At 41.5% G+C, this 26,521-nt stretch overlaps 1 protein-coding gene across 12 annotated transcripts in view; it reads left to right on the top strand.

The window, feature by feature from the left end:
• The window catches only part of SLC20A2 (solute carrier family 20 member 2), a 108,264-nt gene that overhangs the window by 78,987 nt on the left and 2,756 nt on the right, over positions 1-26,521 (top strand). For all 12 annotated transcript variants that reach the window (XM_068532371.1, XM_068532372.1, XM_068532368.1 and 9 more), the window contains 4 exons: positions 879-1,082; positions 2,375-2,942; positions 15,395-15,580; positions 16,918-17,002. In XM_068532371.1, the coding sequence (XP_068388472.1) occupies positions 879-1,082; positions 2,375-2,942; positions 15,395-15,580; positions 16,918-17,002 (1,043 nt within the window). The remainder of the gene's footprint in view (positions 1-878; positions 1,083-2,374; positions 2,943-15,394; positions 15,581-16,917; positions 17,003-26,521) is intronic.

The raw sequence follows: 26,521 nt of genomic DNA, 5'->3' as shown, positions 1-26,521 counted from the left end.
AAAAAAAAGGTGTTTTTAAAAAATTGTTATTATAATCTTTACAAATATTATCTTTTCTCATGTAGATTGTAAGCAACTTGAGGTCAGAGATCTGTATGCACACTTTTTTGTTCCTTGCAGTACATAACAAATTTAGTTTTTAAAAAATCTATCTTGTATCTGACTATCTAGGTAAGTATAGAAATAGTAGCGATGTTGTGTTCAGCAGAGGAACCGAGAATGTCTCCATTTCAGCTGGGTAGGTAAGAGCTCAGACATCCGCTCAGGTGAGGAAGCAAGGTCATAAATCACCAGCACCACACACCAGATTTGATTAAAAAGAATGCTCTCTAGCTTCAAACTGCTTTTTAAAAATCCCTGGTTTCTTTTGAAAGTAAAGGATTTTTAAAAGTAAGTAGAATCTCTCTGTTCCTTTTGAGGAAAATGATTTACTTGTTTCCTAAGATTTGGTGACCTGAAGAAATCTGAGAGCAGTCGTTTATTGAACAGAAGAAAACCAAGCAGACTATAACAGTATCTTTGAAGACAAAAAGGATAAACATTTCAGGGATTCTGAGGTTAGTTTAAGAAAATAGAAGGCCAGTCTAGATGGTTGTAGAATTTACAGGATGTTTACCTTGGGAATCAATCTAATCCTGTCTTTTTTGTTGGTCTTGGATGAGATAACTCAGGCCTCAGCCTCCGTCTTTCCCTCCATAGCTGAGTTTTCTAGCCTGTGTTTCCCAGATGATTGAACTCTCCACTTTATTTTGTCTAACTTTTTTCTTCATTCCCAAAGTAAGTATGTAAGTAACAAGATAAAGATTTATTTTTATATTCATTTGTCAGTAACAAGAATTCTCTGACAAAATTTTCAGTTATGACTCTATTTTCTTTAGGCAAATTACAAAAAGAAAGTGCTTTATCGCGAGTCTCTGATGAAAGCCTCAACAAAATTCCGGAAGCGGAGTCCCCAGTATTTAAAGAGCTACCGGGTGCCAGGGCTCACGACGACAGCACCGTCCCCCTCACCGGCTCGGCCGCGGAGCCGTCCGGGACCTCAGAAAGCACGACAGGGGGACACCACCCCCGCGTACCGTACGGTAAGACCCCCGGGGGCTGGCGTGGTGCTGGGCCTGCCGGCCTGCGTGTGGCACTGAGGCTCCAGTGCACACAAGTGTCCCCCGGTTTCTGCTTTGAGAAAAGCCAGGCGCTAAAGAGGCCTCAGGAACCAGGCAGTCGCAGAGCAGGCTTACTCGTGTCCTGTGATTTTCCTCCAAGAGCCATTTACCTACAGTCTCCCAGCGGCGCCCAGACCCCCCGTACCACCCCTCTGAGTGCCTCACCTGCATCTTCCACGTGCAGTCGCCTAACTGCTGGAGATCGGAAGGTCGGTTTATCCAGCTTAATACTAACGCCTTCCTCCGGGAAGACTCAGAGCGAAAGCTGACATTGGAACGGGAGGGGGTCCCACTAGAGAATCACAGAAACCATCAGGACCATCCTGGGGGGGCGTCCTTTGTCCCACAGCATCTGTGGACAGTTATGGGCAGGCACCAGTGTCTGCCTGGCCCGCCGCCCTGCAGGGGCACTGGCACCGATTTCCAGGCCGCGTTTGGGACTTGGCCAAAGAAGGCAAACAAACTCTGCCCACTGATCTGACAGATCCGCCTTTGACTGTCCAGACTGGCCTTTTTTTTTTTTTTAATTGAAGTATAGTTGATTTACAATGTTGTGTTAATTTCTGCTCTACAGCAAAGTGATTCAGTTATACATATATATACATTCTTTTTTTAAAATACTATTTTCCATTATGGTTTATCACAGGATATTGAATATTGTTCCCTGCGCTGTACAGTAGGACCTTGTTTTTTATCCATTCTCTATGTAATAGCTTACATCTGCTAACCCCAGCCTCCCACTCCATCCCTCCCCCAGCCCCTCCCCCTTGGCAACCACCAGTCTGTTCTCTGTGTCTGTGATTCTGTTTCTGTTTCATAGATGAGTCCATTTGTGTCATATTTTTAAGGAGCACCTACAGCGTGTATCTCCCAGGGATCTGGGTTGGGTCCCTCTTGTATGAAGTTGTTTGTAAAATGAGCTCCTTACAGGGAATCCTCCTTTTACTGCTTCCTAGAAAAGGAGAGAGTGCTACAGCGATTTCTGGAAGACACATTTTAAGAGACCGTAATAACATCATTTTTTAACTACCCTATTATTAGTTTTACTTACCCCTTGTTGTATGTTTCCAAGTTTCCCTTTTTATTTGAACCATACTGCAGGGCCTTCATAGTCAAGTTAGAAAATGGAGCACGTGGGAAAAAGCAAAAGCACCCGCCACCCCGCCTTCCCCAGATGACCTCGGCTCTCAGTCTGTCCCCTTGTCCCCCTGCAGGCCGGGCGCTGTCCATGACGCACGGCGCCAAGTCGCCTGTGTCTAACGGGACCTTCGGCTTCGACGGCTCGGCGCGCAGCGACAGCCACGTGTACCACACAGTGCACAAGGACTCGGGTCTCTACAAGGACCTGCTGCACCGCATCCGCGACGAGCGGCCGGCGCCAGACGGGGCCCCGCGGCTGCTGCGGCGCAACAACAGCTACACGTGCTACACGGCGGCCATCTGCGGGCTGCCCGGCCTGGCCACGCGCCGCGGCGACGCGCCCGCGCCCGAGGACAGCGAGAAGCTGGTGGCCGACGCCGTGGCCTACTCCCGCCGGCGGCTGCGCTACGACAGCTACTCCAGCTACTGCAACGCCGTGGCCGAGGCCGAGATCGAGGCCGAGGAGGGCGGCGTGGAGGTGCGCCTGGCCACCCCGCTGGCCGAGCCCGATCCGCCGCGCGACGACGCGGTGGACGACGAGAAGGAGGAGAAGGACTCGGCCGAGGTCCACCTGCTCTTCCACTTCCTGCAGGTCCTCACCGCCTGCTTCGGCTCCTTCGCGCACGGCGGCAACGACGTGAGGTCAGTGCCCAGGGCGCGCGGGCGGACAGGGCGGGGGGGAGGCGCACGGCAGACACACGGCCACCCTGGAACCTCGCGGGTCTGCACTGCCCGGGTCCACCGACATGGGCTTTTCCCCCGCAAGTGTAGCACCCGCATCTGTGAAGATGCATGGATCTTTAAATGAACTAGGTGTGGGGGAAGGTTTGTGTTGGATCGGAGATCACAACACGGGGAATCAGAAGACGTGGGGTTTGAGCCCTGACTCTGCCCACGCCGTTCCAGCTTCCTGCCCTGCCTGAGTCATTCATCAGTTACTTTTGGTTTTGGGGCAGAGAGAGCAGTACCCGGATTTCCGCCCAGTTGTTCAAGGGTCACCTGTGAATAAGTAGCTCCTGTAGTATGCCAGACGGTGACATGCGTTAAAGGGAAGAGAAGAGTAGAAAGCGGGGTGGGACCCCTGGGGGGCTGCCGTGTTAGACGGCTGCTCGGGTCAGGGGGGGCTCGTCGAGTGACACCTGCAGGGGCTGAGGGCGCAGCCGTGCGCTCGTCTGTAGGAGAACATTCCGGAAGAGGGAACAGCAGGTGCGAGGGCCCGAGGCAGGACATGCCTGGGGGGGGGGGGGGGTGTTCTGGGAAGAGCCACAAGCAAGAGCGTGGAGACGCTCAGGTCGGCGGGTCGTGGAAGCCCCGAATGTGTAGTCTCTACACCCTTTCTCACTGGCTGGGCAGCTCCGGACCAGGCACTGAATTTCCCAAAGCCTCAGTGTCCCAATCTGTGAAGTGGGAGTAAAGCTAGTACCAACCACATGGGATTTCTGTGAAGATTAAGTGAGATGCTTTATATAACAAGCTCAAGACAGTGCTCTCCCATAATCAGTATCCCTACATTTTCACTCTTACTATTATTATAGTTATCACACAGGCTAATGTTTCTGTCCAAATCGGGAAAACATGCCATTGTTGCTTTTTTTTTTTTTTTTTTTTGCTCAGTTATATGACTCCGTTTTACACTGTCTACCCACGTGCAACAGCGTTTCTGTTCTTTTTTTTTTTTTTTTTTTTTTAATTAATTTATTTATTTATGGCTGTGTTGGGTCTTCGTTTTCTGTGCGAGGGCTTTCTCTAGTTGCGGCAAGTGGGGGCCACTCTTCATCGCGGTGCGCGGGCCTCTCATTATCGCGGCCTCTCTTGTTGCAGAGCACAGGCTCCAGACGCGCAGGCTCAGTAATTGTGGCTCATGGGCCTAGTTGCTCCGCGGCATGTGGGATCTTCCCAGACCAGGGCTCGAACCCGTGTCCCCTGCATTGGCAGGCAGATTCTCAACCACTGCACCACCAGGGAAGCCCTGTTCTTTTTTTTTTTTTTTTTTTTTCACACACACACACACACTGTATTTTATTTTTACAAGAGATAAATAGACTGACACCAAGCATTGTACATGGATGACCACAACAAAAGCAACAATGATTGCAATTACCAAACATGAAACACACTCATACTATGTCATAATATTGACATTCAGTCCAGTAATCCTCCACTGTAACAGCTCCTTTACTTTGCAGTGAAAATTGATTTGTATATTCTTTGCCTCTGAGTCCTTGTGGGATTTTTTTTTTTTAATTCAGACAGAAAGTCACAAAAATTATACTCATCCTCATCAGTTCACTCAGTCCCATGTAATTAATTTTTTTTTTTCATCTTGATCTTTTGTTAGCACTTTTATGAGTTCATCAGTTTTTCATTAGAGTTCTGAAAATGCTTATTCATTCAGTTCAGCAGTACAGTCAGTTACCAGAAACCTGTGCTTGTCAGAGTCTTTTCCATGAATTTCTTGAAGATGAAAGCCTTTTATAGGAACATATTTGCAAAAGCATCAGAGTACACCCAGAACTGTCTGTAAATGACAAAAGACTTAAAAATGACCACTGTTAAAGATTTGATGAAAGTTCATAATAATGCAGTTGACAAGAAAATTAGTTATTTCTGAGATATACATTTTAAAGTAATAACTAGGATTATTACTTATAACATTATACCAGAACATATAAGATTTTTAGAAATTTCATGTAATGTCTGAAACATTTATATTAACATATTTCCATACATATTTCCATACTTCAGAAAAGATGCTTGATATGATTTCAATTTTTTTAAATTTACTGAGGCTTGATTTGTGACCCAAGATGTGATCTATCCTGGAGAATGTTCCGTGCGCACTTGAGAAGAACGTGTAATCTGCTGTTTTTGAATGGAATGTCCTATATATATCAATTAAATCTATCTGGTCTATTGTGTCATTTAAAGCTTCTGTTTCCTTATTTATTTTCATTTTGGATGATCTGTCCATTGGTGTAAGTGAGGTGTTAAAGTCCCCCACTATGATTGTGTTACTGTCAATTTCCTCTTTTATAGCTGTTAGCAGTTGCCTTATGTATTGAGGTGCTCCTATGTTGGGTGCATATATATTTATAATTGTTATATCTTCTTCTTGGATTGATCCCTTGATCATTATGTAGTGTCCTTCCTTGTCTCTTGTAACATTCTTTATTTTAAAGTCTATTTTATCTGATATGAGTATAGCTACTCCAGCTTTCTTTTGATTTCCATTTGCATGGAATATCTTTTTCCATCCCCTCACTTTCAGTCTGTATGTGTCCCTAGGTCTGAAGTGGGTCTCTTGTAGACAGCATATATATGGGTCTTGTTTTTGTATCCATTCAGCCAGTCTATGTCTTTTGGTTGGGGCATTTAATCCATTCACGTTTAAGGTAATTATCGATATGTATGTTCCTATGACCATTTTCTTAATTGTTTTGGGTTTGTTTTTGTAGGTCCTTTTCTTCTCTTGTGTTTCCCACTTAGAGAAGTTCCTTTAGCATTTGTTGTAGAGCTGGTTTGGTGGTGCTGAATTCTCGTAGCTTTTGCTTGTCTGTAAAGCTTTTGATTTCTCCATCAAATCTAAATGAGATCCTTGCCGGGTAGAGTAATCTTGGTTGTAGGTTCTTCCCTTTCATCACTTTAAGTATATCATGCCACTCCCTTCTGGCTTGTAGAGTTTCTGCTGAGAAATCAGCTGTTAACCTTATGGGAGTTCCCTTGTATGTTATTTGTCGTTTTTCCCTTGCTGCTTTCAATAATTTTTCTTTGTCTTTAATTCTTGCCACTTTGATTACTATGTGTCTCGGCGTGTTTCTCCTTGGGTTTATCCTGTATGGGACTCTCTGCGCTTCCTGGACTTGGGTGGCTATTTCCTTTCCCATGTTAAGGAAGTTTTCGACTACAATCTCTTCAAATATTTCCTCTGGTCCTTTCTCTCTCTCTTCACCTTCTGGGACCCCTATAATGCGGATGTTGTTGCGTTTAATATTGTCCCAGAGGTCTCTTAGGCTGTCTTCATTTCTTTTCATTCTTTTTTCTTTAGTCTGTTCCGCAGCAGTGAATTCCACCATTCTGTCTTCCAGGTCACTTATCCGTTCTTCTGCCTCAGTTATTCTGCTATTGATTCCTTCTAGTGTAGTTTTCACTTCAGTTATTGTATTGGTCATCTCTGTTTGTTTGTTCTTTAATTCTTCTAGGTCTTTGTTAATCATTTCTTGCATCTTCTCAATCTTTGCCTCCATTCTTATTCCGAGGTCCTGGATCATCTTCACTATCATTATTCTGAATTCTTTTTCTGGAAGGTTGCCTATCTCCACTTCATTTAGTTGTTTTTCTGGGGTTTTTTCTTGTTCCTTCACCTGGTACATAGCCCTCTGCCTTTTCATCTTCTCTATCTTTCTGTAACTGTGGTTTTTGGTCCACAGGCTGCAGGATTGTAGTTTTTCTTGCTTCTGCTGTCTGCCCATTGGTGGTTGAGGCTATCTAAGAGGCTTGATGGGAGGCTCTGGTGGTGGGACAGCCCTGTTCTTTTTAAAAGAAGTCTTTCTGCCAGAGAAGAGGCCTGGACATCTTACGTTCTGCTCAGTGTCGTCTAGGGGTCGCCATGTTATTTTATTGGGGGCACCATGTTCTTTCTCCTCTTAATAATTTTTTTTCTGCCCTCCCCCACCAGCCCACTTACTCCTCCTTATCCACAAATTCTTTATTGAAAGCCTGGTACTGTCAAAGTGTTACGAATTGGGTCCCTGTCCTTTAGGAGTTTAAATTCCAGTTAAGGAGACAAGAAAGACATACACGTAGAAAAGTAACTGTACACCCCAAAACAGCATTTAAAGGCCAGAGGAAGAGTCTAGGCGGTAGCTGCTATAGGTGACCAGAGCTTAGAGCAACTGTTTGCAGTTTGGGGGCTGCTTTTGAGGCTTTTGAGCAGGGATATGGTCTGATGAAAGCAAGGTTTTAGAAATAATAGTGTGATGTGAAGAGGGGGCTTCTGTTCATTCAGGAAGAAGTTATCAAGTCTGTACCAGGGCTCAGAGCTGAACCACTTGTAACTTACCCTAACCCTCCTCAGAGCAGTCCTTTGCAGTCCTAAGTGGTATCCTTCAAAGACAGGGAATCTGAAGCTCAGAAATGTGACTTTCTTGCCCAGAGTCACACAGCTGGAGAGAAGCGGACTTGGGAGCTGGCTCTTTGTGACTCAGTCTGCAGAGTGGAGGGTGGGCTGAGAGCTACAGAGGCTGTTGAAAGCCCACAGGGAGCCTGGAAGTTGTCACTCTACCCTAACAACAGGAGAAAACTGAATGGACTGAAAAATCAACAATTCTTCTTGGATCCAGAAAAGAGAGGAGGACACAGGACAAACCACTGCCCCCAAGATTGGAGGGACAGACAGATGCAGGGAGTCCTGGAAGAGTGACTCAGGAGTGGAAGCTGCCATGGGAACCAGGGAAACCTGGACTGGAATGATGGACCCTGGAGGCTCAGGGGGGACAAGTAGAGAGTTAGAGGCTCCAGGGGACCCATGGTAGGGGGACTCCATGATATTGTGAGTTTTACGTCCAAGAGCTGTACCAGGTCCTCACAGTGAATAACGGGGAAGAGAAATCCCCTCCTGCTCCTGTCGGGGGAGGGAAAGCATTTGACAGAAGAGAGCAACTGTGTGCTTAACCAGGCCTGCTCCCAGGGGAAACCAGGTCACCAGAGCCCAGCCTGCAGGGGGATTACCACAGCCTAACTGACCTGGGGAGGGGAAATACACTCCAGACTTCCCTCACCTTCCACTTGGGCAAAGGGAAGCACCCACCTCCAGCCATCCTGTCCCACTTAAGGGGGAAGCAAAAACTGAGACGCACTTGTGAAGTTCACAGTCCAGAGGGACAGGCTCACTGAGAGACCGAGACCTCATCAAAGGACTACAGAAGGCTTCTCCATCCCCAGACCTACCACCACATCACTAAAGGCCTATTTACAGCAGTTCCTTCTACCCAGGACATCATGTCTGGTTATCAAGAAAAATTTACAAGGCATACCAAAAGGCAAAAAACACAATTTGAAGAGACAGAGCAAAATGCAGAACCAGACATGGCTGGGATGTTGGAATTATCAGACGAGGAATTTAAAGCAGCTACGATTCACATGCTGAGGTCTCTAATGGATAAAGTAGGCATCCATTAGATGAGCAAGGTAAGCAGAGAGAAGGAAATCCTAAGAAAGAACCAAAATGAATACTGGAGATCAAGAACACTGTAACAGAAGTGAAGAATGCCTTTGATGGGCTCATTAGTAGACCGGACATGGCTGAGGAAAGAGTCTCTGAGCTTGAGGATATGTCAATAAAATCCTCAAAAAGCAAAGAGAACAGAGATTGAAAAAATACAGAACAGAATATCCAGAATATCCAGTGGAACAACTACAAAAGGTATAGCATATGCATAAAGAGAAGACCAGAAGGAGAAGAAAGAGAGAAAGGAACACATGAGATACTTGACTGAGTCACAACAGTGACTGAGAGTTTCTCTAAATTAATGTCAGACACCAAAGCACAGATCCAGGAAGCTCAGAGAACACCAAGCAGGATAAATACCAAAAAAAGTACACCTAGGCACATCATATTCAAACTTCAGAAAATCAAAGATAAAGAAAAAAAACCTGAAAGGAGCCATAGGGAAAAAAACTACCTTACATATAGAGGAACAAAGATAAAATTTATATCTGACTTCCCCTCAACCCTGCAATCAAGAAGAGAGTGGAGTGAAATAAGTTAAGTGTTGAGGGAAAATCCCACCAACCTAGAATTGTGCAGCCTGTGAAGTTATCCTTCAAAAGTGAAATGAAGACTTCAGAAGAAATAAAGACTTTCTTAGACAAACAATAATTGAGGGAATTTGTTGAAAGTTGACCTGCCTTGCAAGAAATGTTAAAAGGAATTCGTTAGAGAGAAGGAAAATCATGTGTGTCAGAAACTCAGATCTACATAAAATAAGGAAGGGCATTGAAGAAGGATTAAGTGATGGTAAAAAACCTTAAATTTTTCTTACTGTTAACTGAGTTAACAGATAAGACTTGGTTCAGAACAATAATACCAACAATGTATTCAATTATATATGTTTATGTATATATTATATACATATATACACATACATAGTTTAATATGTAAACACATCTTAACAAATTTTTTTTTTTTTTGGCTGCTTTGGGTCTTCGTTGCTGCACGCGGACTTTCTCTAGTTGCGGCAAGCGGGGGCTACTCCTGTTGCGGTGCACGGGCTTCTCATTACGGTGGCTTCTCTTGTTGCGGAGCATGGGCTCTAGGCATGCGGGCTTCAGTAGTTGCAGCACGCGGGCTTCAGTAGTTGTGGCTCGTGGGCTCTAGAGTGCAGGCTCAGGAGTTGTGGCGCATGGGCTTAGTTGCTCCGTCGCATGTGGGATCTTCCCGGACCAGGGATCGAACCTGTGTCCCCTGCCTTGGCAGGCGGATTCTTAACCACTGCGCCACCAGGGAAGTCCCAACAAATTTTAAAAAATAGAAATGATACAGTGTCTGCTCTTAGGCCACAGTTGAATTAAAACTGTGTGTGTGTGTGTATGTGTGCTTATATATGCCTATGTTAGATGAAATGAATGACAGCAATGATACAAGGGATGGGAGGGAGGAACTAGGACTTTTTTTAAATTTTAAGGTAACTGCACTACCTGTAAAGTGGTATAGTTTTGTTTGAAAGTGAATTTGGATTAACTCTAAGTGCATATTGCAAACTCTAGGGCAACCACAAAAAACGTTTGCAAAAGAAGTATAGCCAATATGCTAAGAAAGGAGAGAAAATGGAACCATATAAAATGCTCAATTAAAACAACGGAAGGCAGGACTTCCCTGGTGGTCCAGTGGTTAAGACTCCACGCTCCCAATACAGGGGGCCCGGGTTCAATCCCTGGTCAGGGAACTAGATCCCACATGCTGCAACTAAAGATCCTGCATGCCGCAACTAAGACCTGGTGCAGCCAAATAAATAAATAATTTTTAAGAAAAAAGTGGCTGACAAAAATAGGAACAAAGAACAAGGGCAACAAATAGAAAATACTAACAGAGCTGGTAGATATTAATCCAACTATATCAGTAATCAGTTTGAATTTCAGTGGTCTGAATGCCCCAATTAAAAGACAGAGATTGTCAGAGTGGATCAAAAAATAAGACCCAACTCTATGTTGTCTACAAGAAACCCACTTTAAATATAAAGATGCATATAGGTTAAAAGTAAATGGAAGGAGGAAAATATAGCATGCTAACACTAATAAAAAGAAAGTAGGAATAACTGTATTAATTTCAGACAGAGCAGACATGTACAGATCCAGCAAGCAAAAAATCAGTAAGGACATAGTTGAGCTCAACAAACCATCAGTCCACTGCACATAACTTATATCTGTAGACTACTTCATCCAAAAACAGCAGACTTTACATTTTCTCAAGCTCACATGGATCATTCAGCAAGATAGGCCACGTTCTGGGCCATAAAACACACCTTAACACATTTAAAAGAGTAGAACTAATACAGTGTGTGCTCTCAGACTACAATGGAGTTAAACTAGAAATCAATAACAGAAAGGTAACTGGAAAATCCCAAAATATGTGGAGATTAAACAACACACTTCTAAATAACACTTGGATCAAAGAAGGAATATCAAGAGGAATTTTAAAATATTTGAACTAAATGAAAATGAAAGCACATCAAAATTTGTGGGAAGCAGCAAAAACAGTGCTTAGAAGAAAATTTATAGCATTGAATTCATATATTAGGAAAGAAGGAAGATATAAAATCAGTAAATAATAAGTAATAATAATAATAATAAAATCAATCTAAGTTTCCAGCCTAGAAAAATAGGAAAAGAAGAGCAAATTAAATCCAAAGTAAGCAGAAGTAAAGAAATAATAAGAATTAGAGCAGAAATAGATGAAATTGAAGTCAGGAAACTAATAGAGAAAATCAATGAAACAAAAAGCTGGTTCTTTGAAAATATTAATGAAGTTGATGATAAGCTTCTAGCCAGGCTAACTAAGAGAAAAAGAGAGAACACAAATTACTAATATCAGAAAGGGAAGAGGGACATCACTATAGATCCTATGGACATTAAAAGGATAATACTACAAAATACTATAAAAGCAATACTATGAATAACCAATTTGATAACCTAGGTGAAATGGACCAATTCCTTGAAAGACAGAACTGCCCAAACTCACACAAGAAGAAATAGACTATCTGATAGGCCTATATCTATTAAGGAAATTGAATCAATAATTAATAACCTTTCAAAACAGAAAGCACCAGGCCCAGATAGGTTCACTGATGAATTCCACCAAATATCTAAGGAAGAAATTATACTTGTCTACAAATTTCTTTCAGAGGATAGAAGCAAAAGGAATACTTCCTAACTCATTCTGTAAGGCCAGCATTACCCTAGTACCAAAACCAGTGAAAGACATTATAAGAAAACTATAGACCAGTATTTCTTATGAACTTCGCTGAAGAAAACACTCAACGAACTATTAGCAAATTGAATCCAACAATGTATAAAGAGAATTATCCAGCATGACCAAGTGAGCTTTCTCTGAGGTATGCAAGACTGGTTCAACATTCGAAAATTAGTTAATGTAATCCATCATGTCAATAGGCTAAAAAGAAAAAGTCACATGATCATATCAATAGATGCAGAAGAAAGCATTTAACAAAATCCAATACCTATTCGTGATAAAAACTCTCAGTAAACTAGGAATAGAGGGGAACTCCTCAACTTGATAAAAAATACAAAAAACTACAGCTAATATCATACTTAATGGTGAGAAACTCAAAGCTTTTCCACTAAGATCAGGAACAAGGCATAGATGTCCCCTTTCAGCACTGCTTTTCAAAACTGTACTGAAAGTTCTAGCTAATGCACTAGGACAAGAAAGGGAAATAAACGTATACAGATTAGGAAAGAAGAAATAAAACTGTCTTTGTTTGAAGATGACATGACCATCTATGTAGAAAATCTGAAAGAACTGACCAAAAAAAAAAACTCCTGGAACTAATAAGCAATTATAACAAGGACGCAGGATACAAGGTTAATATACAAAAATCAATCACTTCCTACATATTAGCAGAGAACAGGTGGAGTTTGAAATTAAAAAACACAATAGTACCATGTACACTGGCACCTTGAAATACTTAGGGATAAATCTAACAAAATGTGTACAGGATCTATATGCGGAAAACTGTAAAACTGATGGATGAAATCAAAGAATGGAATAAATGGAGAGATTTTCCATGTTCAAGGATAAGAAGACTCAATATTGCCAAGATGTCAGTTCTTCACATCTTGATCTATAGACTCAATGCAATCCCAGTCAAAACTTCAGAAAGTTATTTTATGGATACTGATAAACTGATTCTAAAGTTTATATGGAGAGGGAAAAAACCCAGAATAGCCAACGCAAAATTGAAGGAGAACAAACTTGAAGGACTGATACTACCCGACTTCAAGCTTGCTAGTAAAGCTGCAGTAATAAGACAGCATGGTATTGGTGAAAGAATAGACAGATAAATCAATGAAACAGAATAGAGAGCCCAGAAATAGACCCACATAAATATGACAGTCAACTGATCTGACAACACCAAGTGCTGGCAAGGACGTGAAGCAACAGGAACTCTCATTAATTTCTGGTGAGAATACAAATGGTACAGCTGCTTTGGAAGACAGTGGGACAGTTTCTTACAAAACTAAACATACTCTTATTATACCATCCAGTAGTCGTGCTCCTTGGTATTTATCTTAATAATCTTATATCCACACACAAACCTGTACATGGTTGTTTATAGCAGCTTTGCTCAAAATTGCCAAAACATAGAAGCAACCAAGATGTCCTTCAATAGGTGGATTGATAAAAACTGGTACATTTACACAATGCTATTCAGCACTAAAAAGAAATGAGTTATCAAGCCATGAAATTACATGCAGGAACCTTAAATGCATATTACTGAATGAAAGAAGCCGATATGAAAAGCTACATACTGTATGATTCCAACTATATGACTTTCTGGAAAAGGCAGAACTATGGAGACAGATCAGGGGTTGGGGTGGGGAGGAGGGATGAATAGGTAGAGCACAGAGGATTTTTAGGGCAGTGAAAATTCTCTGTATGATACCCTAATGATGGATACGTGTCATTTATTATACATTTGTCTAAACCCATAGAATGTACAACACCAAGAGTGAACGCTACTGTAAACTATGGGCTTCAGATGATTCTGATGCGTCAGTGTGGGTTCATCGGTTGTAACAGATGTTCCACTCTGGTGGGATGTTGATGATGGGGAGGCTATGCATGTGTGGACCAGAGGGTATATGGGAAATCTCTGTACCTTCCCCTCAGTTTTGCTATGAATCTTAAACTTCTCTAAAGAAATAAAGTCTTAATTTAAAAAAGAAAAAAAGCTGTGGCATCCCCCCCAAAAAGTCAGTGCATGCCTGCCAAGGGCCTGAGTGATGATAGGGGGTCTGGGGGGAGGGGTAAGCACCTGAGTGAGTCCTAAGCTCACATCCCAGTTCTGCTTCCTGCTAGTGACATGACTTTGGCATCAGTTTTCTCATCAGTAAAGTGGGAGTGACAATAGCCAGTTTAAGGGGTGGGCCTGAGAACTAATGATTAGCAGTAATGTTTGTGATCCCATAGTGGGGAGGCTGGCACAGCTGCCCCAAATTGGTAGCTCATGTTAGTAGCTGTGCTGGCAGTGAAAATGGAAAGAAATAGAGAAAGAAAGGAAGAAAAAAAAGAACTTGTGTCCACTTCTTGTGATTTTTCAGTACTTTAAAATATTAGGGACTTCCCTGGTGGCGCAGTGGTTAAGAATCCACCTGCCAATGCAGGGGACACGGGTTCGAGCCCTGGTCCGGGAAGATCCCACATGCCGCAGAGCAGCTAAGCCCTTGCGCCACAACTACTGAGCCTGCGTGCCACGACTACTAAAGCCCGTGCGCCCTAGAGCCCACATGCCGCAGCTACTGAAGCCCGTGCGCCTACAGCCCATGCTCCGCAACAAGGGAAGCCACCGCAATGAGAAGCCCGCGCACTGCAACAAAAAGTAGCCACCGCTCACCGCAACTAGGGAAAGCCCGAGCAAAGCAATGAAGACCCAACACAGCCATTAAAAAAAAAAAAAATTAACAAATCACACAACCATTAAGATGGCTACTCTAAAAACAAAAGTGTTGGCAAGGATGTGAGAACTTGGAACTCTTGTGCACTGTTGGTGGGAATGTAAAATGGTGTAACCACTGTGGAAAACAGTCTGAAGATTCCTCAAAAAATTAAAAATAGAAATACCATATGACCCAGCAATCCCACTACTGGGCATATACCCAAAAGAATGGAAAGCAGGGTCTCAAAGAGACATTTTCACACCCATGTTCACAGCAGCACTATTCACAATAGCCAAGACGTGGAGGCAACCCCAGTGTCCATCAACAGATGAATGGCTAAACAAGATATGGGGGGTGTGTGTGTGTGTGTGTGTATGTATACGCACACACACACACACACACACAGTGGAATATTCCACCTTAAAAAGGACGGAAATTCTGTTATATGCTACAACATGGATGAATCTTGAAGGCATTATGCTAAGTGAAATAAACTAGCCACAAAAAGACAAATACCGTATGCTTGCACTTACGGAGAAACCTCGCAGAGCTACTCCAACTCAGAGACGAAGTTAAACGGTTGTTACCGGGGGTGGGGCAGGGGCAAAGGGAATTCTTATTTAATGAGTACAGAGTTTCAGATTTCCACGATGCAAAGTTCTGGAGGCCTGTGTCACAACAGTGTGAATAGCCTTCACACTACTGAACTGTACACTTAACAATAGTCAAGATGGTAAACTTTCTGTTTTTTTAAACCACAACGAAAAAAGTTACTAAATCATTTTTATCACCTGTAGATTACATAGGCAAGCCACAAATGCGACAGACGGGCTGTTCTCAAGAAGTCCCTGCATGTCATGTACAGCATTATCTGTATGCATGTACAATGTTTGTACAATTAACCTCTTTTTTCCTCCCAGTAATGCCATTGGTCCCCTGGTAGCTCTGTGGCTGATTTATGAACAAGGTGCGGTCCTACAAGAAGCAGTGACTCCCGTCTGGCTGCTGTTTTACGGAGGGGTTGGAATTTGTACAGGCCTCTGGGTTTGGGGGAGAAGAGTGATCCAGACCATGGGGAAGGACCTCACCCCCATCACGCCATCCAGGTAAGCCGCCGGGGCGGCGCGGAGTGGGCGTGTCTGGACGTCCCAGCGTGGCTCTCTGCACAGCCGGGTCTGCAGGGGGGTTCCCATGCGCCATCCTCACCCGTCACCCTCATGCACTGCTCAGCCCCCGTCCACGGTGGCATGGAGGTGAGGGCGGGAGTGGGCGGGATGGAAAGAGAAAAAGCGAATCCACCTGCAGCCACGCCCACACCCCGTTCCCCTCCCACACTCCCACTGCCCTTACCCCGCCTGAGGTCCAGAGAGAGGTGGGGAGGGAGAGAAGGGTTCTTGGGCCTGCCTTTCCCGAAAATCCTCCACTCACCAGCTCCACCTGCTGGCTGGAAGCAGCTGTCCCCTGCTGCCCTTCAAGGTTTACTCTACATCCTTTGCTACCTGGGCTAAGCCGGCAGGAGGGGTGCCCATGCCCTGGGGGTGGGGTTTGGAGACTCCCACATGGTTTCCTATGGTCCTTCTAGTGTGTATCCTCTAGAGCAGGGGTTCCCAACCCCTGGTCCGCAGACCGGCAGCGGTCCGCGGCCTGTTAGGGACCAGGCCACACAGCAAGAGGTGAGCGGCAGATGAGGGCGAGCCAACCACTGAAGCTTCATATGCCGCTCCCCATCGCTCCCCCTGGCTCGCAATACCGCCTGAACCATTCCCCCCCTCGCTCGCATTGCCGCCTGAACCATCCCCCCCCTCGCTCGCATTACCGCCTGAACCATCCCCCCCCCCCCCCCCCCCCCCCGTCGCTCTCATCACCGCCTGAACCATCCCCCTGTGGAAAAACTGTCTTGCACCAAACCGGACCCTGGTGCCAAAAAGGTTGGGGACCACTGCTTTAGGGCTATTGGTTAAATAACAAATTCACAGGAGAACTTTCCAAATACAACTAAAACTTGAAACTACCTATTGTAAGAGATCTTTTCCCCCTTGAAAGTCATTTTAATGAAAGATTCTCTTATAAGATTGATTTGAAGAAAAATTAGTGATCTGAGAAAAAATTCACTCCTTTATGATACGTACATGTTTTAAAAATGAGAGCGTTTTCCCTGCGCCACTTTAGACGTGACAATTCACCGTCTTCGGCTCAGCAGGAATTTCTGACCCAGCTCCTACAGGGTGTGGTTTTTGAAAACATACCGGGAAAACGAGGCTCCTTAGGGCCGCAAGCAGCCTCACGCCAAGCGTTGGTGCCACGTTGCCGCCATGCCGCCGTCCCTGGTTCTGCTGATGCCCTGGGGCGCGGTCCACCCAAGGAGCGTCCTGGTGAGGCCTGGGCACCCGGGGCCGGCGAGCCACCGGCGGCGCCCGTGACGCGTCCCCTGTCTCCTCCGCAGCGGCTTCACCATCGAGCTGGCCTCGGCGTTCACCGTGGTCACCGCCTCCAACGTCGGGCTGCCCGTCAGCACCACGCACTGCAAGGTAGGCCGGCGCCCGCGCGTCCTGCCCGGTCACCCGGGGCCGAGGGGAGCTGGGGCAGCGCTCGGCACGCGGTCGGTGGAAGAGTCACGGCGGGGTCTCCCGGGGGCGTTTGCCTTCTCAGACGGCCCTTCCCGGCCCTTCCCGCCGGCAGCGGTTCGGGTCGCCTCCCGTCCCGCAGACCTGGCCGCTCCACGCGTGCCCGGCGGGAGCTCGCCCTCCTTCCACATGGCCTGGTTCTCTCGTTGTTTCCACGGTGGGTTTTGCATTGAGGTTGCGCGTCCACGAACCATGTTTGTAGGCCCAGGGGCCCAGGAGTTGACAGGGGGACAGACGTAGGCAGAAATCATTTCTATGGAATCGTAAGACACGGTTGTATCAGTTCTTTTTTCTTCTATAAGGTGGTGGAAGCGATTCAATTGCCTTCAAGTCAATTTCGGATGATATTAACCACTGTCATGTGCTCTAGAACTCAGTGGGAGAGGGAACTCCTTGTCTAGTCCTGGCCTGTTGGAGCCACAAGGAACCTTAAAGATGAAGGAAGAGGAAACAGGCCCCGCAAGTTTCAGGGAGTTACCCAAGGACCCCCAGGGTGGGCCGGGGCTGGAACCCAGGCCTCGTAACCCAGGGCTGCCCAGTACCTGGAGGAATTCTAAAATATCTGCAATGGGCCCCCTGTATACAAATATACCCACCAACAACTTCAACAAAGCAAAAGCGACTTGCAGATTTTCCTAGGTTCATAGATTCCTGTCATTCAAGTAAAGCTTGTTTGTTCCCACTCTGGGCACCAAGCGTACCGCAGTGACCAAGACAGCGATGGGCTCTCCATTTACACACAGCCTGAAAACTCCAACCAGTGTGTCTGTAAACAAGCACCGCTAAATGTGAAAGGCTTATAAAAAAAGAATGAAATCATGCCGTTTGCAGCAACATGGATGGACCTAGAAATGATCATACTCAGTGAAGTAAGTCAGACAGAGAAAGACAAATATCATATGATATCACTTATATGTGGAATCTAAAAAATGATACAAATGATCTCATTTACAAATCAGGAACAGACTCACAGACATAAAAAACAAACTTACGGTTACCAAAGGGGTAACAGAGGAAGAGGGATAAATTAGGGGTATGGGATAAACAGATACACACTGCTATATGTAAAATAGATGAACAACGAGGACTTACTGTATAGCGCAGGGAACTATACTCAATATCTTGTAATAACCTATAATGGAAAAGAATCTGAAAATATATATATATGGCTGAATAATTTTACTGTACACCTGAAACTAATACAACATTGTAAATCAATTATACTTCAATTAAAAAAATAAGTACAAATAGGACCACTAGCCTCTAGGTTTCAGTTTCTGATCTGGAAGATGAAAGGGCTACCTTAGATGACTCGTAATATCGATGCTATCTGGTTCCTCTACTTCTCAGTAGTCCTGTTGCTGTTACTGCCTGGTGATGGACTTAATCTGGAAACACACTCGACTTATTAAGAGGCAAGTGGGAACGCAGCAAAGAATACCACCTTATATCAACAAAAGACCTCATCAGTAGTGAAGACATGGGACCCTGGGCCCCTTGTGATCCAAATAACATAACAACTAAAAACATAAGGCAAAAGCTGTTAGAACTCAGAAATTAATGTGTCCAAGTCTGTGCCAAATGAAGAAGACAGAAGTACTTAGGAATATAAAGGATTTGAATAGATTTATAGCAGTATAATTAATAAATACATACCAAATTTTTATGCCTTCTTGTCAAGTATCATGAAACGTTTATAAAAATTTGTCATAAATTCAGAAGACCACGATAAAAATCACAACTAAATTTATAAAATAAGAACAGGTATTCTACAGAATCTCTAATCCCAAATAAATTAAACTAAAAATACATGTTGAAAAAAGGAAGTATCCCCTTGGACATTTTTAAATGCTCTTTTTAAGTAACAGTTGAATCAAGGAGTTTAAAAATTATAGCTTTCTTGGAAAAGAGAAAAAAAATAATTGTGTGTCCGTGTGTGTATACATAGCAAACTTATGCTCAGATAAAAATTCATATATTTACATGCTTTAATGGAGCAAAGGGAAAATAAAAGAACCAAACATTCCAATTAGTATTTTATAAAAAGTTCAGAACAACAAAAATTCTCAGGAAACAGCAAGAAGGATATAAAAGCAAAATAAATTTAAAAACACAACTAGTGAAGGAAAAGGGGAGAGGAAAGTGTTTACTAATAAAATAACATCAAATTCTTAGAAAAGGAAGGGAGGGCAATTAAGTTAGAAAGGAGAAAGTCATCATAACAGATTTGGGAGAGAATTAGTAAATATAAAACCATATAGCTGTATGCTAAGGATTTGAAAACCTCTGTAAAATGAATTATTTTTTGCAAAAATATACGTGACAAATAGATGTGACACAAAAAGTAGAAAAAAAGTGGAAAACCTGACCAGAGCAATAGGAAGAAATTAAGGAAGTTCTCCAAATACAATTCTTCTCACCTGAAAAGGCAAAAAGGAGGACACTGCTGACTCCAGTTGTAGATGGATTCACTGGCTAATCTTTTCCATCTTAAAAGAATAGATAATTCTCACATTATATGAACTTTCCATAATATAGGAGAAAAAAACAAAATAAAACAGGAAACTCTCCAGTTTGGTCTGTAAAACATATACTGAATAACCGTAATACCGAAACCTGATTAAAAACATCACAAACAATGAAAGCTGTGTTTACATATGAATGTTGATTTTAAAACTTTAAGATGCTAGTAAATGACATCAACAATATCATGAAGGAACATTTCAGCAGGACCACATTGATCTTCTGGATTATCAGAATGCAGGCTCTGAACAGGGCAGGGCTGGTGCCTATGCAGGGCTGGCCCCTCACAGGGCTCAACAAATAGGTGTTTACAGACATCTTCAATATCACACGGCTCAGCGATCCATTAGGAAACAACGTACGGTCATCTGTTGAAATACATGCCAAAGAGACATTTGGAAACCCTAGTAAAGTGAATGATGTACATGAAAGAGGCACAAAGCTTTGCTCAGAGGTAAAAGAAAACCTGAATGTGAGACACACTGTGTCGTTGGGTGGGAAAGTCCTCAAACACTAGCCCAACCAAATTTTTCTCATAACTTTCCGAAATAAGGCTAAAGTTAATTCGGTGGGTTAAATTAGCAAGAATACAAAATGATCTACAAAGAAAAGCGATGAAGAGGGAGTAGCTGCACCACATAGGAAGTCTGTTATAAGGAAACAGGAGGCAGGAGGGTGGGGCGGGGAAGGAGGGCTGATGGGCAGAGAGTTTCAGTTTGGGATGACAAAAAGTTCTGCAGATAAATGGTGGTGATGGCTGCCAAACAATGAGGATCTATATGCCACTTAATTGTACACTTAAAAATTGTTAAAATGATAAATTTTGCATTATATATTTTACCACAATAATAAAAAATTAGATACTTGTATAAAAAATTAGATAGACCAGAGATAGAACCTAGTATATATGAGCATGTAGTTTGGGGCAGGAAAATTTTAACCAATAAGTGAAGTTGAGTAACTGGCTATCACCCTAGAAAAATAAAAGTAGACCCACAGTTCTCAAAATACCTGAACATATATCTGATGCCTTGATGTTTTTAAACTATTTTAAAATTTAGAATAAAATAGAATTTTATTTTAGAAAATTTAAAATAAATGAGAATTAAATATTCAAGCTAAAGATAAATCACAGAAGAAAAGCGTAGCATATTATATTGCATGAAATTAGAAACTTAAAAGTGAAAGCAAAATACTGGATTGAGAAAGTATTTGCATTAAATATCAGAGTTAATATTTATTTAAACACCACATAAACAAATAAGAGACACATTTAGATTCCAATATGTAAATGGGCAAAATACATGAAGAGACTTTTCTTATGTTATCATGATGTTATTTTAGCTGGCGTTTATTAAGTTGAATTATAGTTGACTTACAATATAGTAGTTCCATGTGTACAACATAGTAATTTGATATTTTTATACATGATACTCCATACAAAGTTATTATAAAATACTGATTATATTCCCTGTGCTGTATATTACACCCTTATAACTTATTTATTTTATACCTAGTGGTTTGTACCTTTTAATCCCCTTCATCTATCTTACCCTTCTCCCTACCCCTGTCCCTTCTGGTAACCACTAGTTTGTTCTCCGATTCTGTGAGTCTCTTTCTGTTTTGTTATATTTATTTGTTTTATTTTTTAGATTCCACATATAAGTAAAAACATAGACAGTATTTGTGTCTCTCTGACTTATGTCACTTAGCATAACACCCTCCAGATTCATCCATGTTGTTGCACATGGCAGCGTTTCATTCCTTTTTATGGCTGAGTAATATTCCCTTGTGCCACAGTACTTCTCCTTTATCCATTCATCTGTTGATGGACACTTAGGTTGCTTCCATATCTTGGCTCTTGTATGTAAATAATGTTGCTGTGAATATTGGGTGCACGTACCTTTTCAAGTTAGTGTTTTCATTTTCTTCAGAGAAATACCCATGAGTGGAATTGCTGGATTATATAGTAGTTCTATTTCCAATTTTTTAAGGAACTGCCATGCTGGTTTCCATAGTGGCTGCATCAGTTTACATTTCCACCAACAGGGTACCAGGATTCCCTTTTCTCCACATCCTTGCCAACATTTGTTATTTGTGGTTTTTTTGATGATAGCCATTCTGACAGGTGTGAGGTGATGTCTCATTGTGGTTTTGATTTGCACTTCCCTGATAATTAGTGACGTCGAGCAGCTTTTCATGTGCCTGCTGGCCATCTATACGTCTTTTTGAAAAAACACCTATTTAGGTCCTCTGCCCATTTTTTAATTGGGTTGTTTCTTTTTTTATATTGAGTTGTATGAATTGTTTATATATTTGGATATTCCCTCCTTATTGGACATATCATTTGCAAATATCTTCTCCCATTAAGTAGGTTGCCTTTTCATTTTGTTGATGGTTTCCTTCACTGTGAAAAAGCTTTTTAGTTTGATTAGGTCCTGTTTGTTTATTTTTGCTTTTGTTTCCCTTGCCTGAGGAGACATATCCAAAATAATACTGCTAAGACCAATGTCAAAGACCGTACTGCCTTTGTTTTCTTCTAGGAGTTTTATGGCATCAGGTCTTGCATTTAGGTCTTTAACCCATTTTGAGTTTTTGTATATGGTGTGAGAAGATGTTCTAATTTCATTATTTTACATGCAGCTGTCCAGTTTTCCAAGCACCACTTATTGAAGAGATTGTTTTTTTCCCCATTGTATATTCTTGCCTCCTTTGTCTTAGATTAGTTGACCATAAGTGCGTGAGTTTATTTCTGGGCTCTCTATTCTGTTCCATTGAACTGTTTGTCTGTTCTTGTGCAGTAACATACTGTTTTGATTACTGTAGCTTTATGGTGTAGTCTGAAGTCAAGGAGCATGATACCTCCAGCTTCGTTCTCTTTTCTCAAGATTGCTTTGGCTATCCAGGGTCTTTCGTGGTTCCACACAAATTTTAGGACTGTTTGTTCTAGTTCTGTGAAAAATGTCATGGGTATTTTGATAGGCTTTGCATTAAATCTGTAGATTGCTTTGGGTAGTGTTGACATTTTAACAATATTATTCTTCCAGCCCATGAACACAAGATATCTTTCCATTTATTTGTGTTGTCTCCAGTTTCCTTCATCAGTGTCTTCTAGTGTTCAGAGTACAGGTCTTTCACCTGCTTGGTTAAATTTACTCACAGGTATTTTATCCTTTTTGGTTTGACTATAAATGGGATTGTTTTCTTGGTTTCTCTTTCTGATAGTTCATTATTAGTGTATGGAAATCCAACAGATTTCTTTATATTACTCTTGTAGCTTGCAGCTTTACTGAACTCATTTATTAGTTCTGACAGTTTTTTGGTGAAGTCCTTAGGGTTTTCTAATATAGGATCATGTCATCTGCAAACAGTGACAGTTTTAATTCTTCCTTTCCAATTGGATGCCTTTTATTTCTCTCTCTTTTTATTTGATTGCTGTGGCTGGGATTTCCAATACGATGTTAAATAGAAGTAATGAGAGTGGACATCCTTGTCTTGTTCCTGATCTTAGAGGAAAAGCTTTCAGTTTTTCACCATTGAGTATGATGTTAGCTGTGGGTTTATCATAAATGGCCTTTATTATGTTGAGATATGTTCCCTCCATACCAACTTTGTTGAGATTTTTTTATCGTAAAAGGATGTGGAATTTTGTTAAATGCTTTTTCTGCATCTGTTGAGGTGATCATGTGATTTTTATCCTTCATTTTGTTAATGAGGTGTATCCTGTTGATTGATTTGTGGACATTAAACTATCCTTGCATCCCAGGAATAAATCCCACTTGATCATGGTGTATTATATTTTTTATGTATTGTTGAATTCAGTTTGCTAATGTTTTGTTGAGTTTTGCATCTGTATTTATCAAGGATATTGTCCTGTAATTTTCCTTTTTTGTAGCATCTTTGTCTGGTTTTGATATCAGGGTAATACTGGCCTCATAAAACAGTTTTGGAAGTGTTCTCTCCTCTTCAATTTTTGGAATAGTTTGAGAAGGATAGGTATTAATTGTTTAAATGTTTGGTAGAATTCCTCTGTCAAGCCATCTGGTCCTGGACTTCTGTTTATTGGGAGTTTTTTGATTACGGATTCGGTTTCAATACTAGTTATTGGTCTGTTCAGATCTTTTATTCCTGACTCAGTCTTAGAAGATTGTACGTGCCTGGGAATTTATCCATTTCTCCTAAGTTGTCCAATTTGTTGGCATATAACTGTTTGTAGTTGTCTCTTATGCTTGTTTGATATTGGTTGCAACTTCTCTTTCATTTCTAATTTTGTTTATTTGTGCCCTCTCTCTTTTTATCATGAGTCTGGATAAAGGTTTGTCAGGGGTTTTTTTTTGTTTTTTTTTTTTTGTTTTTTTGAAGAAAAACAGCTCTGGTTTCACTGATCTTTTCTATTTTTTTTTTTTTTTTTGGTCTTTATTTATTCCCTCTCTGATCTTTATTATTCCTTCTTTCTGCTACTTTGGGCTTTGTTCCTCCTTTTCTAATTCCTTTAGATGGAAAGTTAGGTTGTTTATTTGAGATTTTTCTTGTTTCTTGAGGTAAGCCTGTATCACTATAAACTTCCCTCTTAGAACTACTTTTGCTGCATTCCACAGATTTTGGACAGTTGTGTTTTCACTTTCATTTATCTGTCAAGGTATCTTTTTATTTCCTCTTTGCTTTCTTCATTGACCCATTGGTTTTTCAGTAGCAGGTTGTTTAGTCTTTTGTTGTTTAGTGTTTTTTCCATTTTTTTTTCCTGTCATTGATTTCTAGTTTCATACTGTTGTGGTTGAAAAAGATGCTTGATATAATTTTAATCTTCTTAAATTTATTGAGACTAGTTTTGTGTGATCCATCCTGGAGAAAGTTCCACGTGCACTTGAAAAGAATGTATATACTGCAGGTTTTGGATGGAATGTTCTATAGATGATCATCTGATCTAATGTGTCATTTAAGACCAGTGTTTCCTTTCTGATTTTTTGTCTGGATGATCAATCTATCCATTGATGTAAGTGGGGAATTAAAGTCCCCCACTGTTATTGTATTATTGTCAGTTTCTCCCTTTATGTCTGTTAATATTTGCTTTATATATTTAAGTGTTCCTATGTTAGGTACATATATGTCTCTAAATGTTATATCCTCTTCTTGGATTGACCTTCTTATCATTATATAATGCCCTTTGTTATCTTTTGTTATAGACTGTGTTTTAAAGTCTATTTTGTCTGATATGAGTATTGCTACCCCAGCTTTCTTTTCATTTCCATTTGCATGGAATACCTTTTTTCATCCCTTCAGTTTCAGTCTATGGGTGTCTTTAGCTCTAAAGTGAGTCTCTTGTAGGCAGCATATAGATGGGTCTTGTTTTTTTAATCTATTCAGCCGTCCTGTGTCTTTGATTGAAGCATTTAGTCCATTTATGTTTAAAGTGATCATTGATAGGTATGTACTTATTGCCATTTTATTTGTTTTCTGGTTGTTTTTGTAGTTCTTTTGTTCTTTTCTTCCTCTTTTAGCCTCTTCCCTTATAGTTTGATGATTTTCCTTAGTGTTATGCTTGAGTTTCCTTTCTCCTTGCTTTTTGTGTATCTGTTATAAGTTTTTGATTTGTGGTTATCGTGTAGTTCATATACATCAACCTGTATCTACTTGTTTTAAACTGATAGTCATTGAAGTTCCAACACATTCTAAGAGCTCTACGTTTTTTTACTCCTCCCCCGTCTCCCATGTTTTATATTTTGGTGTCATGTTTTGCATCTTTATGGAAGGGACAATTTTTATATCTAAAGACTAGAGGGAGTAAAATTGGATATATAAATAAAGTTCAGCCTTAGTAGTAATTAAAGATATGCAAATAAAAGCAACAGTAACACGTTTTGTTGATTGATTAGCAAAAGGAGAACAATTTACAGGATTGTTATAGTGTGCTGAAATTCACAGATTATGGATGCCCTTGTACATTTACAACTGATTTGGCCGTAGGTATCAAGATCCTAAAATGCATTAGGAAAGGAAAGAGTTCTTTCTCAAAGTAACATTCCATCTGATAACATGGGAAAGGAGTTGGTAAATCACCACTTTGCAACCCCTGTAGTAAAGATTGGATTGCTAAATCTTTAGCAGAAGTTGGGGGGAGGCGTGGGCGGGCAGTTGGTGAGGAACAGGATATTTCAGTGGTATTAAAATGTTTCTTCATGATTGTGGCAAAATATTAAAAATTGGTGAATTTGCGTAAGGGGTGTATGAGAGTTCTTGCAGATTTTCTCTAAGTTTCCACATTATTTCAAGATATTTTTAAAATGCCCCCTGTAACTAATAATCCATTTCAGGGAATATTATTTTTTAAAGCCTAAATATAAGCTATATGAATGAATATATTAATCATGAAATTATTTCTAATAGGGAAAAATTAGAGGCAAATTGGAAATGTTTAAATAAATTAAGGTACATCCACCTAAAGGGTGTACCATTTTACATGATACTCATGAAGGCTGTGAGCACTATGGGAAGATGCTTATTTTCTTAAAGAAAGGAAATAGAAGTGTACCCTGTTGTTTACAAATAAAGGTATATTTGTAAACAATAGTAGAAAGGGATATATAAACATGACAATAGTGGTGTTTTGGGGTAACCCGCTAGTAGGGGGTAATTGTCCACTCCTATTACAAAACTTGCTATAATATGATTATATTACTTTTATGCTTTTTTAAGAAAAATGTTTTAACAGAGGAAGAGGGCGTAGATAACCTTGAAACTTGAGCATGTTCTCTGTGTGTGAGCCGAGCTGAAGTGCGCTGAAGAGGGACAGGCCCTGGAGGGATGGTAACAAGGAGAGTCTAATCTCGGAAACTAGTGTTAGTGGATCTGACCATATTCGAGGACCAGCAGAACCTAGCTAGTCCTTTTGCAGTAGAGAAG

The sequence above is a fragment of the Eschrichtius robustus genome, chromosome 21 (assembly GCF_028021215.1).
Source record: "Eschrichtius robustus isolate mEscRob2 chromosome 21, mEscRob2.pri, whole genome shotgun sequence".
Taxonomy (NCBI): Eukaryota; Metazoa; Chordata; class Mammalia; order Artiodactyla; family Eschrichtiidae; genus Eschrichtius; species Eschrichtius robustus.
Note: the sequence above shows the minus strand (reverse complement) of the source record. Positions and strands in the feature narration are given on the sequence as shown.